This window comes from Pseudophryne corroboree, chromosome 1 (genome assembly GCF_028390025.1).
Source record: "Pseudophryne corroboree isolate aPseCor3 chromosome 1, aPseCor3.hap2, whole genome shotgun sequence".
Taxonomy (NCBI): Eukaryota; Metazoa; Chordata; class Amphibia; order Anura; family Myobatrachidae; genus Pseudophryne; species Pseudophryne corroboree.
This window is the reverse complement of record NC_086444.1, coordinates 419366147-419380713: the sequence shown is the minus strand read 5'-3', so window position 1 is coordinate 419380713 and position 14567 is coordinate 419366147. Positions and strand designations below refer to the sequence as shown.

The 14567-nt window shown below is 45.3% G+C and overlaps 1 protein-coding gene across 3 annotated transcripts in view; it reads left to right on the top strand.

Annotated features, from left to right (window-relative positions):
* The window catches only part of ASCC2 (activating signal cointegrator 1 complex subunit 2), a 150087-nt gene that overhangs the window by 111102 nt on the left and 24418 nt on the right, over positions 1-14567 (top strand). For all 3 annotated transcript variants that reach the window (XM_063913364.1, XM_063913363.1, XM_063913362.1), the window contains exon 16: positions 12242-12439. In XM_063913364.1, the coding sequence (XP_063769434.1) occupies positions 12242-12439 (198 nt within the window). The remainder of the gene's footprint in view (positions 1-12241; positions 12440-14567) is intronic.

The following is a 14567-nucleotide window of genomic DNA, read 5'->3' as shown; positions in this document are numbered from 1 at the left end:
ACCTCCAATGAACCCCCCCCAAAATCTTTTGAACTATAGTCGGTACATCATAATTGGACCACCTGTCCAGTCACTCTTAAGCTGGACATTTGCTATACAATTATCTGGCAGATCATCACCAGGTGGCTGGTTGGAATGAAAATCTTGTGATGTACGGGAGCAAATGACAATCAACCATTTACTTTTAAACACTGAAAATGGACCAGATTTTCATTCCAGCCGGTCAGATCTAGAAGACTCGCACAGCCGCTGTCATTGACATTACTGTTATGCTGTTCTGTCATTTTGACGGACTGGTAACTACTGTATTTAAAAATAAATATGTAGGGGGCGTGGCCTGACAGGCAGACTGTCAAGATGTGCATGTCCTGAGCTCCCGGCCTTCGCCCATTAAACTAGTTATTTGCGGGCTCTCTGCCTGGAGTTGATGCACCCCTCTCCCCTACAATTATCGGGTTACTGCTGGGGAACAAACCCGCGGAGTCGGGAGGGCCCCTCCTGAGCCCCTGCAGACTGGCCTATTCCCTATCTTGCAGCCTGGGGTTAAATTCTGGAGCAGACCTAGCACAGTGTTCCCGAACTCTAATCCCCCATCACCCAGGGTTTTCCCCTACATCAGAGACCCTGCTACCAGCTGTCCTGTGTGAATGAGCGCGGCAACTCCCGCTGCTTCCTACCGGAGGTCCCTGATCCTGCGGACGGCTGCACCCTTGTACATGCAGTGGCGCCTCCTACCGCTGCCCTGGATGTGGGATCGCAATCGCGGCAAATCCCGCTTCTCTCTCCAGGAGGTCTCGGATCCCGTGACTCACTGCAGCCCCCTGTGTGCAGCAGCGTCTCCTGCTGCTTTGCCACTGCATTGAGTGGGGGATCGGGCCGCTGCTTCCTCCAGGGGGTCCAAGATCCAGAAGCCGGCGGCAACCCTGTATGTGCAGTGGCTGTTTTGTTTGTTCATATGGTCTGCTGGCTGCTGGAAACCCTGTGCTCTCTACCCTGCTTCCTGATGCTGTGCATATTATAGGTGTGACAGAGTGTGCCTGGACTGTAGTACAACTGCAAGGGGAACTTTATCTGTCCTAACATAAGGAGACCCTGCATTACATTACTACAGGGGTTTCCCTGCCTGACCACTGATCTCCAATAGAAGATATATCTGTGGGATCTTGCAGAGTGAGTGTCCCCTGGAGCCCCAGTGTGTGCAGAGACTGTGTGCTTGTAGCTGCTGTCATCTCCTGGCACCTGCCCCCCAATGTAGTAACAAGTCTGCCATTGCTGCCCAACTACTGCCTAGATGTCTATATAAAGAGCAAACACTGTGTATAGAGTGGAAGACCCAACTTTTATGGAATGGCACTCCCCTCCAAAATTGTGTCAACAGAAACAGGCACTAGATATATCTTCTTAATGCCCATCATTATCACCTCTATGTTGCATGTATAACAATTAAGGCCTGTGTACAGTACATGACTATACCGCCACCCTGTGGATATATACGGAATTACTTGCACCTGATGTAGCTGTTTTTTCTTAACTGATCTCCAGCTATTGAGCCATCCATTTGTCTTGTCTTTTTTTTTTTTTTTGCTACGTGCACGTAACAGACTTTGCACTAGTCTTCCCATCCCTCTAGTTCACCCGGAATTTACCTCACTACACCTGTACTGCTTTTTGCCCTTATTATACACCATGAGCAAAACTGCTAATAAAGTGAGGAAAGGCGCCCAGCAAGGAATTATGCAGCATCTATCTTGTACTGACTCTCGCCAACCTCCTGACTCATCCCCAGCCTCTCCAGCGGGTTCACACAGTATGGACTCCTCTCCTGACCCTGGCTTCGCCACCAGAAGTGACATTCAAGCTATGAGTGCTGATCTGAATAAATCTATCAGCTCAAACTTTCAGCATCTATCTGCTGACCTCAAGACTGAGATTGCTACACTAACTGGTCGTATCACAGCAGTAGAATCTAAAGTGGAGTCTAATACTAGAGGCCTATACAAAGTCTCTCAAAATGTCAACTTTCTGTATAGAGAAATCGCCACCCTCCGTGATAAGAATGAAGAATTGTAAAACAGGGAAAAGAGGAACAACCTCAGGATCTGCAATATCCATGAATCTATCACCCTACAGAATTTAGAACCCTACTTAAAACGATTTTCCTGGTGTTAGTTTCCACTCTCTCAGATCAATCTCTACTTGTAGAAAGGGCTCATAGGGCTTTGCACCTGAAGCCTAAAGATGGTGACCCACCCAGAGACGTTGTATTGAAATTTTTGTCCTGCAAAACTAAGAATTTGATTGTCAATAGTAGCAGAGGGTCTCCTAATATTCTCTTTGAAAATACCCATCTTCAGATCTTCCAGGATTTAGCCCCATCTACCATTCTCAAGCATAGAGATCTTAAGGAGATTACCAAGGCTTGCGGGACAATGGTTATACCTACAAGTGGGGTTTTCCCTTTTCACCTGATTGTGGAAGTCTGTGGACACCCGGTGTCTGTGAGAGACCTTGACGAGGGTAAAGCCCTCCGTCACAGGCTCAAGCTTACTAGCAGTGTCTGTGAGAGACCCTGACGAGGGTAAAGCCCTCCTTCACAGGCTCAAGCTTACTTACTCCCTCACACAACAGGAATAACTTTCCCACCTGAATATTTCACATAAGTGTTCTGTTATAGTTAAATGATAGCTGTTGCTTTTCACCTCAGTGGATGCTACCTTTGCATTGTGGGCTCTAAGTTCCCTACTCCAACCTTTTCTCCTTGATGTTCGATCTTAAATCGTGTTACCTTGAACATCAAACTCTATATTTTGGATGGTTTAATTTTTTTTACTCTGGGGGACATAGGTATGTAGTTGGAGCTTTGACCGCCCCCCCCCCCCCAACACACACACTTCATTATACTGTTTTTATTGTGTCTACAGAAACCTATATTGCGTGTTATGTTATTACATTATGCCTGCCTTTCTTTTTTTTCTCAGATTTTTTTTGTGTGCAGGCATAGTGACTAGTTTGAGATGTTCCAATGTTTATTATATTTCCGGGTGGACGACTGTAAGTCTGCTCATATTTGGCCACTAACCCCCCCCCCTCCCCCCTCCTCCTGCATCGGTGGGACTAGTGTGAGGTTATTTATAGTTAATTACCCTCACTACTGACGATAACTTAGCACCTTATACGTACTCCCAATAGATTTGTCCCTCGTACTGGGTCAGATCTTTTCCCCTCCCCCCAGGGGCTCAACCAGTGTGAACTTCTGGCTCCCCGAAGAGGAGTGTTCTGTTCACAGTCCATCCACACCCTGATATTTCTTTTCTTTCTTTTTACTAGTTTTCTATTTACTTTTCTGTTCACCAGGCAACATTGTTTTTGACTTTTTAATAATTAATATACCACAGAATCCCTCATTTATTTACAAGCCCATTACTGTACTATCGCTCAATGTGAAAGGTCTCGGTATTCCTCAAAAGAGGTCACTCTTAAATAAAACGATTAATGCTAACCACGGAGTCCTTATCTTTTTACAGGAGACCCATTTTAAAAAAGGCTCCCACCCTTTACCGACGTCTCGTTGAGTATTCCACCCACACTTCTAAAAAGAATGGAGTTGCTATATTGATCCGTTCCTCGGTACCCTTTCAATTAATTTCAACTAAAAGTGACAATGAAGGCCGATATATTTTATAATGATTTGTCAAATAGGCCATCAGATAGTAACTTTGGTTAATCTTTGTGCTCCTAATACGGGCCAGTCTAGGTTTTTTCGATCACTCTTTAATGACTTACAACCATACCTCTACGTAGTTTTTGTATTAGGGGGGGATTTTAATTCTATTTTATCTTTTGATCTAGATAGATCTGGACCTAGACATACCTTCCCTCAGCGTCATATTTCAGGGGCTCCCCACAGACACATGGTTGAGGCTGCTCTCTGACACGTGGCGGGCTCACCACCCGACTTCCCGAGATTACACTCTTTATTCACACCAACATGGCTCATATTCCCGTATTGATATGCTTATGGGATGTAGTGGAGTACTAAATGTTCTGACAAACGTGGATACAGTTCCTAATGTTTGGTCAGATCATTCTATTATGTTCTTATTTGACCCCACACACACTCCTCGCAGTCATCCGACTTGGAGACTTAACGAGGCTCTTCTCCGCATCCCTAAATTTAAGGACTTTGTCCGTTCCCAGATCGAAGAATATTTTACACTTACCGTCTCCTCCGATGTCCAATTTACCACGATTTGGGAAGCACATAAGCAGTGGTGCAATCATAAAATATTCTTCCTATAGGAAGAAACTGCAATCACAAAAGATTGTAGAACTTACCAATCCATTAGAACAGCTTGAGTGTACTCATAAAATAATACATTCCCCTTCACTGTATAAACAGATACAGGGTATTAGGGGAGAACTCAAATCTTTGCTAGCTGAGCGAACAGAAAAATCTCTTTGGTGGCTAAAACAGAGATTTTACAAGAAAGGTAACAAGTCAGACACATTGGGGGTCATTTCGAGTTGATAGCTCGCTACGGATTTTAGCAGAGCAGCCATTATGGCAGAACGGGGCTAATATGCGTATGCACTGCAATGCGCAGGCGCATCCTACAAATACAAAGAGCTTTGTGGTTTTGCACAGGTTCTAGCGACGCTTCCAGTCGCACTGGCGGAAGCAAGGAGATTGACAGGAAGTGGGAGTTTCTGGGTGTCAACTGACGGTTTTCTTGGAGTGTTTGGAAAAACGCAGCCGTGGCCAGGTGTTTGTTGGGCGGGTATCTGACGTCAGTACCGGGACTTTCGTCGCAGCAATCATCGCACAGGATAAGTAACTACAGGGCTGGTCTTGTTCTGCACAAAATGTGTTTGCTGCTGCTCGGCTGCACAGGCGTTCGCACTCCTGCAAAGCGAAAATACACTCCCCCGTGGGCGGCGACTATGCGTTTGCACGGCTGCTAAAAGGAGCTAGCGAGCGAACAACTCGGAATGAGGGCCATTGTTGGCATCCAGGTTGAGAACTAAACGGGCGTCTCAAACCATTACATCCCTTCGAACTAAAGCAGGGAACATAAGCTTTGACCCTGTTGTTATTAATGATTCCTTTCATGCATTTTATAAGTCGCTGTACAATCTTCATGAAAGGGACTCAGCACAGATACCGCATTCTTCAGCTATACAGGCTTATTTAGATTCTTGTAACTTACCCAAATTAAGTGACTCCTCTATTTCCAAACTTAATTCGCCAATTACAACAGATGAGCTGGACACGGCTTTAAAATCTCAAAAACCATCTAAGGCTCCGGGCCCGACTGTCTCCCAGCATCGTATTATAAATCATTCTCTGGAGTTTTGTCCCCTCATTTGCTCTCTCTCTTTAATAGAGTTATGCAGGGAGAACGATTTCATAACGACACCCTAAAGTCTGTCGTCATTGTCATTCCCAGGCCCCAAAAAGATACTACTTGCTGTGCACATTACAGACCAATATCTCTGATTAATGCATATCGTAAATTATTTGCGACAGTACTAGCAAATAGATTTAACTTATACCTGCAACAACTAATCAACACAGATCAAGTCGGTTTCGTACCAACTAGACAAACTTTGGATAACACCCGCCGCACTGTCAATCTCATTACTCATATTAACCATCTTAAAATGCCTTCTGTAATACTATCATTAGACGCAGAGAAAGCCTTCGACAGGTTGTCCTGGCCTATTATGTTCCAAGTATTGCAAACATATGGCATTTGTGGTGACTTTTTTTTTACTGCAATACAAGCTCTATACTTTAATCCTACAGCAACTGTATCTGTTAACGGGCTTTCTTCAACGCCGTTTGATCTGAGTTATGGGACTAGACAGGGCTGTCCGCTATCGCCTCTACTATATGCATTAAGCATTGATCCCTTAGCAGCCAAAATACGGAGTAATCCAGATATTAAAGGAATCCCAGTCTTGAAATCAGAATATAAATTGTCAGTATTCGCAGACGACATACTGTTAACTCTGTCCTCTCCTTTGACTTCTCTCCCTAATAAAGACTAAATCAGAAGCAATGGCATTCCCTACTCTGACACTCTTAGAACGTAATTTTATATATCTGTGGCGACCAAAATCTCTTAGATACCTGGGTATTCAAATTACAAAAAATTATGATCACCTGTACAATGCCAGCTATGTTCCTCTCTTGCAGTCCATTAAATCTGATCTAGGTAGATGGTCTCCCCTCTGTATTTCCTGGACAGGGCGCATTAATTCTGTCAAGATGAACATTTTGCCCAGGCTGCTGTATTTTTTTCAGACAATTCGTATCGTACCGACAACATTTCTCCGTCCAGTACAATCCTTGTGTAGTAGTTTTATATGGCTGGGTAGAAAACCTCGAAATTGTAGAGAATGCTAGGCTAAATCTTCGCCTAATGGAGGTCTGGGCCTCCCAATTTTTGAAAAATATTACCAGGCCACTCAGCTGAGCCATATCATGTCCTGGCATGTGGACACGGGTGAAAAGAAATGGGTGAGCATAGAAAGCGATCTGATTGCTGAACTTCAAGTGGGATTTCTTCCATGGCTACCTCATCGTCTGAGACCAGCCTCGGTCTATACAGTTCCTTGTGTCAGAACAACTCTGTTTGGGATAATTTAAACAAACTGTTCGATCTAGGTCCATACCCCCTCTCCTTTGACACCTCTCTGGCGACATCCACACTTCCCTATGGGCTGTGTTGGTTCTTACATGCGTCCATGGATTGCAGCAGGTATCACTAGAGTGCATCATATTTCTGGTGACTTTGCCCCTCGGAATTTTGATGAATTAAGCAGGAAATTTGGATTACAGACTAATCACCAATTTGAATACATGCAGATTGTTAGTTTTATCCATTCCCTTAGTAAATCACTGACATTTAAGGACCATCGCCCCTTTGAGCGTCTGTGTTCTTATGATCCTGGTCGACAATAAACTATGTCTATCCTATACTCATTGCTAGCAACTCCACCCGCCCCAGATAAAGAACCCTATGAAGTGGCATGGGAAAAAGATTTAGGGAAATGTTTATACGATGAGGTATGGTCAGACATTCGTCAAAGAGTAGCTAAAACGTCTATTAACACCAACTTAAAAGAGAACTCTTAAAAAAATGTATACTCGGTGGGACATGGTACCTGGAAAACTGCACTCTATATATCAGCTGACTTCAGACCTCTGTTGGCATCAATGTGGACAAAAAGGAACTTCCTTTCATATATGGTGAGAATGCCCTTCTATTACTGAATATTGGAATAATGTTATGTCCTTGTTGAGTGATCTCACTATCTCTTTACCCCCTAAGGATCCCTTATGTGCATTGCTATGCTTACTGATACCAGAGGTTTCCAAACCTTTTAATAAGCTCTGTGGACACATTTTTAATGCTGCCAAATTGTTAATTGCCTCACATTGGAAGAAGCATGCTGCACCCTCTATTATGGAGTTAATAAATAACGTGTGGTACACTGCTTCCATGGAATACATCACCGCTCTTCTACGTGACAATATCACTACATTTCACGAAGTTTGGGCCCTGTGGTTCTTTCACTTCAATCGTACACTGCCTGGACTGGGCTGAATACTTGTGATACTGCATTTACATTGAGGCCTGAGTGAAAATCCCCACAGCACAACTCCTCCCCCCCTCCCCCCTTTTGTTTTGTTTTTTGTTCCTCCACCTTTTCCTCTAGATGTCCCCCTTACTTTTACTATTACTTATATAAAAGTTTTATAATTGCAAATTGTTTGATAGAAAAAAAAAATGGTCGTTTGGTAACTTCTCTTTTGAATTGTAGTGCTATTTGTTCTATCGCCTATATATTTGCCCAGATCTGTGACTCATTTCCTAACGCTGGGCAGAGTCATAGAGTCACAGATCTGCTGAAATATATAGGGGATGAGATGCAGAATGCATGTACAGCACGCAGGAGGGGCACTGACAGGTCACACACACATCGGCACCACACAGCACCCTCTATCCGCCTCACACCGTGCCCGGCTCGCTGTGTGTCTGTGTGACCCTCACTGATGAGAACTCATCCAGACTCTTTTCATACGCTGTCTATGCTCTGCTGCTCCCATACAGGGTCAATACCACCAGCTCCTGCCCACCTCCCTGACAATCCCTCACCAGGCGGCAAGGAGCCGTAACCCCCTCCGGTTCCCCACGTAGTTACCAGTATCCTGGTGATGCTCCGCCGCCTCCCCCTCCTTATCCCTCACACACCAGGCGCAGGGTGCGAGTCCAGCACCGAGCACGTGACCGCGCAGCCCGCGGCCATTGGCCCTGGGAGCAGCGCAAAGGCCACGCCCCCTCCTCCTACTGCATGGGAACGCATACAGAGGGGACTGGTGCACCTGAGGTGGGCGGAGGGCTCGCGGGCTCGGCGTGCCTGGGTTTCTGCACCTGGAGGATCGGACGGTGTAGAGAGGACACACCTGACCCTGTTCCTCATTGTACCAGCACTCCTCTTTGTGTCTAATTACACCATATACCTCTTCATGCGGTTATATCTATACCACATACATCCTTATCCGTGTCCTATATATTGTTAAAAATAAAATTACATAGTTCTAGTCCTGGGACAGTAACATCCATCTGAAAGTTTTCAGTGTAATACAGTAACAGGGTTTATATATAGCTATACATCAATCTCTGATCTATTACATCTACTTATAACCCCTCCCCCATCCGCAACAGCCCCGCACCTGCCCCTCCCTCACCCACGGCGCAACCGGACCCCATCCGCGGCCACCTCTCCCCCGCCCCTCCCCCACCCACAGCACCTCCCGCCCCCCTCCCCATCCACGCACCCCCTCCGCATTCGCCCCATGTCCTCCTGTAGCATATACAGACACCCTCTCCAATCTGCGCCCCCCCCCCCCGCACCTGCTACATGTACATTGTACCCTGCAGGCGATGTTCACGCCGTCGCAAGGGTCTACGCCCTCTTCACCATCGGACGCCCTTTCGTCTTGCAATATTTAACCACTAACAAAACTAGGAATGCAGGTAATACTCCATATAATACAAATATTGAACCCCAAAAAGGCGTGCAGGGTTTAAGGGGGTGTAGCCCCTTGCGACGGTGTGAAGAGCGCCCTTAGGGTGCGATGAAGCACCTAGTTATGATATAAGCTATCCTGAGTCAATTTATGTGCTATCTGCTAAGCTATATGCATATAGATTGTGTAACTCATTATTTTTATCTATTGTTGGACTTACTACAATTGGACTATTGTCTGTAACTGTCTTGCTAACCTCTACTACCTTCAAAAATAAAATGTTAAAAAAAAAAAAAAATATGCAGCATTGTGTCATCACAGTCCCTATCAAGGATGTATTATCAAATATTTATTTGAATAACTATTTTCAAATTCAGAGGGGGATATCCTATTAGTCCCGGTAAAACATCGGGCGCGAAAAAGGTATGTTTTTTTAGATTTATACCGATGTTTATTTTGTTTTTTTTACAGGCTATCCAGATTGATTGCCTGTAAAAAAAAAAAAAAAAAGAAAAGAAAGCCCTTTCTCCTGAAAACACACAGGTTCAGTGAAACCTGTGTGTTTTCGGTAGAAACAGCCCCGTTTTCGCAGGCGAAACAAAATCCCTGATGACCACGGACAACCTGCAGTGTCCCATGCCCGCTGCAGCAGCAGTAGGCTGGGACTGCAGGTAAGGCACCGCAGCCCCGAACCTCCACTCGGCACGATGACCCCCGCCACCCCCCTGCCCCCGGCAGCGGTCACATACCGGGGGGAGCCGGAGGAGCAGTGCTGCATCAGGAGCTGTCAGCAGCCGGGACCCGGTGCAGCATCAGGTAACCCCTGATAAGCCACCACTCGTGCAGGCTTATCTGGGGTAATAGGATAGCCCCCGGTGGGACAATTAGCCCCGGTAAATTACCAGGGCTTATTGGATATTCTAGCCAAACTCTTTTTGTGTAATTGTGTTATTCATTAATGAGGTCTGAGCACTGCTGGGTAACGGTAACTATACTGCATAAAATATTATATTGCCAGGTAAACAAAGGATATTTTGATGGCTATGGGGTCAGCTAGTCAACATTCAGAAGGTGGTTGTTCAGAATGTCAACAGGTATTGACATACACTTACATAAACATGGTTAAAATGTTGACACTTTTAGATTGTCGATATTTACCATGTCAGCAACAGATTGTCGACATACTTTTTTTGTTTATTTTTAGGGTTAGGCTAAAAATAAGGTATATTTTAACAATTTATTGAAGTGTGCCCCAGAAAAGAGAGAGAGTCTGCTTTTTGCCTCTCAGCAATAATTCTTGGATATACAGTTTTCTGAACTATTGTCTGGGAGCACCACCAAGTGCTATAGTTATTCTGCAAACTTGTACAGATTCAAACTGATGGTTTAAATGCTGATTTGTGTATTATATGCTTCTGTAAATGATATCTGTATGAACAGTGAAGTCTGAGATTAGGTCAGTGTTCCTTAAGAGAAGTCACTACTGTAAATGGTAACGCATATATTCCAAGTAACTTGTAGTCTTTGTTCTCACTTGATCCTCCTCTCCGCTTTACTTACAGTATGGATAATAATTGATGGTTACCATTGATAGAATGACACAGTCAACTAGGAACCATTGATAGTTTGTACCCATTGATGGCCATCCCTGCTCTGGGGCATGGGCAGTTGGGAAAGGAGATGGGGCTTATTGGGCCACTGGGGTGAGCGCTAAGCTCCTTTCTCCCAGTGCCAAGAAAATAGAACGCACTACTGTCTGACATCCCGTGATGGCTGAAAGACATCAGATTTTTGCCATCAATGGCAAAACAATTGACCACCACTGGCAATCCATCAATGTTTGTCAAGGATTGTTGGTCCATGGCCATCCATAGTTTTGTGCTTCACATGAGTGGGCACTTTTAGTGAGCTGCAGGAGCAGCTGGATTTATACTTTTCTTATTTAGTTTAATTTTACTTCGTCATTGCAGAGTTCTCCGAAAACCTCCACCCAGCATCATCTCTTACTGCACTGGAGACTGGGCTTGTGAAGGTTCCCCTCCCTGGTGCAGCATCCAGTGAGTGCTGCTAGGAGTAGCCATAATCTGTCGATGGAAAGCAACCATTGATGGTCTGATGGTGAGTGCTTCCACAAAAACATTAGTGGCTTTCCATCGATGATGACCGTCTGCCCCAATCTGCACATGTGTGCGCAAAGCCTAACCCCTGATCGATGGTTCATTTGCTGATGGTAGATAACCATCAATGCCAGAGCAGTGAATGGTCATTGCTGAGTGCTGGGGTAGAGCAGACAATGTAAACCTTTGGCGTGTTTGGTTCACTGCTTTGTTTGGGGGGACGCCCCTGCCAAAAGTGTCTCTAGCAGTTATCGGTGTTGGCTTGCAGAGAGATATGCTGGAAGGGATGAGTTCTATCTGTGTCTATAGTCTGATTGCTTGTTTCTAATCACCTGGAGCTGATTAGTTTGTTTACATTGTGTACTGCAATTCTACATCAGATGTATACTTACAAGAAAAATATCCAGCCTGCTGTGGCAGATGAAAATGGCTGCACACCGATGCTTCCCATCCAACCTGATGGAGCTTGAGAGGTGCTGCGAAGAGGAATGGGCAAAACTGGCCAAAGATAGATGTGCCAAGCTTGTGGTATATTCAAAAAGACTTGAGGCTGTAATTGCTGCCAAACGTGCATCAACAAAGTATTGAGCAGAGACACTGAATACTTATGTACATGTGATTTCTTAGTTTTTGTATTTTTTATAAATGTGTAAAAAAATCTCAAAAACACTTTTTTCACGTTGTCATTATGGAGTATTGTGTGTAGAATTTTGAGGGAAAAATGGATGTATTCCAGTTTGGAATAAGGCTGTAACATAACAAAATGTGGAAAAAGTGAAGCGCTGTGAATACTTTCTGGATGCACTGTATCTCCTCTCCAGTGGTGGGGACTGTCTGGAATTCGGCTCCACTCAGCTCAGCAGAGGATGTGGGAGAAAGGCAGTGGCTAACTGAGGCATGCAGGTGGTGGGGTCTGTGTGAGAAGCTTAGCAGCTGCTGTATTTTGTTGTGTGTAACCCAGACACCCCATATTCTGAATTGAAGCAAATCTATTTATTTACAAAGAAATATGTAAGATTACACTTAAAGTACAATAAAAATCTAAATTATAATGTCTCTTTAAATTATTTGTATACCTGTGCAGGAAGCCGGAAACATCGGCACAACTACTGGCAGATAAAAGTGCAATATTAGCACAGAAGGCACGCTATTCCCAGTACAGCATGGTCTCTGAAGAACACACAGTAGATGGGGATTATGATGATGAGTACGATGATACATATGATGGGAACCAGATTGGAGCAAATGATGCAGATTCTGATGATGAGCTGATCAGTCGCAGGTGGGCGCTTTCATTTCCTTATCTCACACTTCAATATTTCCAACCTTCCTCTCTCCCTTCCCTGCTCTCTAATTACTATGCCTTTTCTCTACACAATTTTTATCTCCCCAAATTCCTTCACTTGTTTTTTTTTTCTGACAACATTTGATTTACATCAAAGAAGAGGTAAGAGAAATACTATAAAACATACTTACTTAACATTTTTAAGTACATGTTGTTCAGTTACAGTATATATGGCCCTTAGCCTCTATATTAATAGCCAGCAATGATTCAGTGTGATTCTGGCAAGACCACCATTAGATGTAAAGTGACAATTACTTTCAACTAATTGCCTCTTTTAATCTAATGATTATCTCAATGGAATTGTGCTGGCTTCTGCAAATCGTGGCTGTTACAATTGCCCTACGTATATTTTGGTGTGTGATATAACACATTACTTTGCTAATGATATTTACATGGTTATATGAACAGAGTCCAGCACTTATGTGTAGTACAGAATACATTGTCCACTCATTGCATTTGTGCCCCATTATCTCCCATACATATACTATATTACTTCGGTTAAAAAGCATTATTCTCTTGGGACACGACAGTGATAGGCAAGCTGATGTGTCGCGTGGGCAGACATGTAACCTTCAAAAGGACAGCAAGTTAGGTTGATCTCTGTAATAAATAAGAAAGACGCCTACCTGTAAAAATATATCAGCAGGCATTTGTAATCAGCGTACATCTGTACAAGTCACCTCTCCTAGTAATTTTGAGTTAGAGTTAAGCACATAGAAAATATGGTGGCGTGTGAGAAGGAATAGGGATAAAAGTAAAGTACAATAACCAAAAAGCTGTGTGGCTTTTCTTTCATCCTTTTTGGGGGGGACACATTACTAGCTGGAATCCTTTTATTTCTTTTTCATCCACTAGGGGTCACTGGAGTACTCTTGGGATATGGACGGCTTAGCAGAAACAAAGGCACTGAATATTTAAATTTAGAACTCTCCACCCCTCCATATCCCAGAGTACCTCAGTGTACAACCTCAGTGTTTTTTCTGTGCTCAAAGCACTAACATCGGCTTGTGGGAGTTCCCACACTTTGTGGAAGATTTTATTAATTTTTCAGTTTTACTTTTTCCTTTTTCCTTTTTTCAATAGCACATCCCTTCCCAGTTTCTGGAAAAACATGGGTCCGGGATAGTGCCGCTGCACGGGCAGCGCATGGCGTGTCGGTCCTCACAAAGAGCACCCTCACAGCCACAGGCAGCCCACTGCTCCTGCAACAGCTGGACGGAGCTTACACATAGAAGCCCCGTCGCAGCTATGACTGGAGAGCTGGATCGCAGCCATGACTGGAGAGCTGGACGGAGCTTACACATAGAAGCCCGTCGCAGCCATGACTGGAGAGCTGGACGGAGCTTACACATAGAAGCCCCGTCGCAGCCATGATCGGAAGATACAGAGCAAGGTAGGCTGGGGAACGGGGCGGTCAGCGCAGGCTGCCGCCCCGCTATGTGGGTCAGTTTTGTTATGCCGCTCCCGCCGCTCATACATCCGCCCGCCACAGCGCCCAGCCGCTACGTCTGGCAGCCCCAGCCGCTCCATACGGCAGCCGCTCCGTCCGGCCGTCCCAGCCGCTACGTCCGGCCGTCAGTTGCCAGCGCTAAGAGGGTGACAACCGGGCCGCCGCTCCGTCCGGCCGCCCAGCACCATCCACCCGCAGACGCTCCGTCAGTTGCCAGCGCTAAGAGGGTGACAACCGGCCCGCCGCTCCGTCCGGCCGCCCAGCACCGTCCACCCGCAGACGCTCCGTCAGTTGCCAGCGCTAAGAGGCAACCGGGCCGCTCCTGGCGACCTCCGCTGCTCTGCAAGAAGGCCTCCCTGCAAGTCTTCCCGGGCTTCCCGCTGAGACACAGCGTTGCAGGGAGTACGGGGGGAAGGGGGGCGGTGGAATCTGGCGGATTACAGCGGCAAGGGTATGTAAAATACCTATATGAACAGCAGCCACAGTTTATGTATATGGAGCTATATATATTTCTCTAACGTCCTAAGTGGATGCTGGGGACTCCGTCAGGACCATGGGGTTTAGCGGCTCCGCAGGAGACAGGGCACAATAATAAAAGCTTTAGGATCAGGTGGT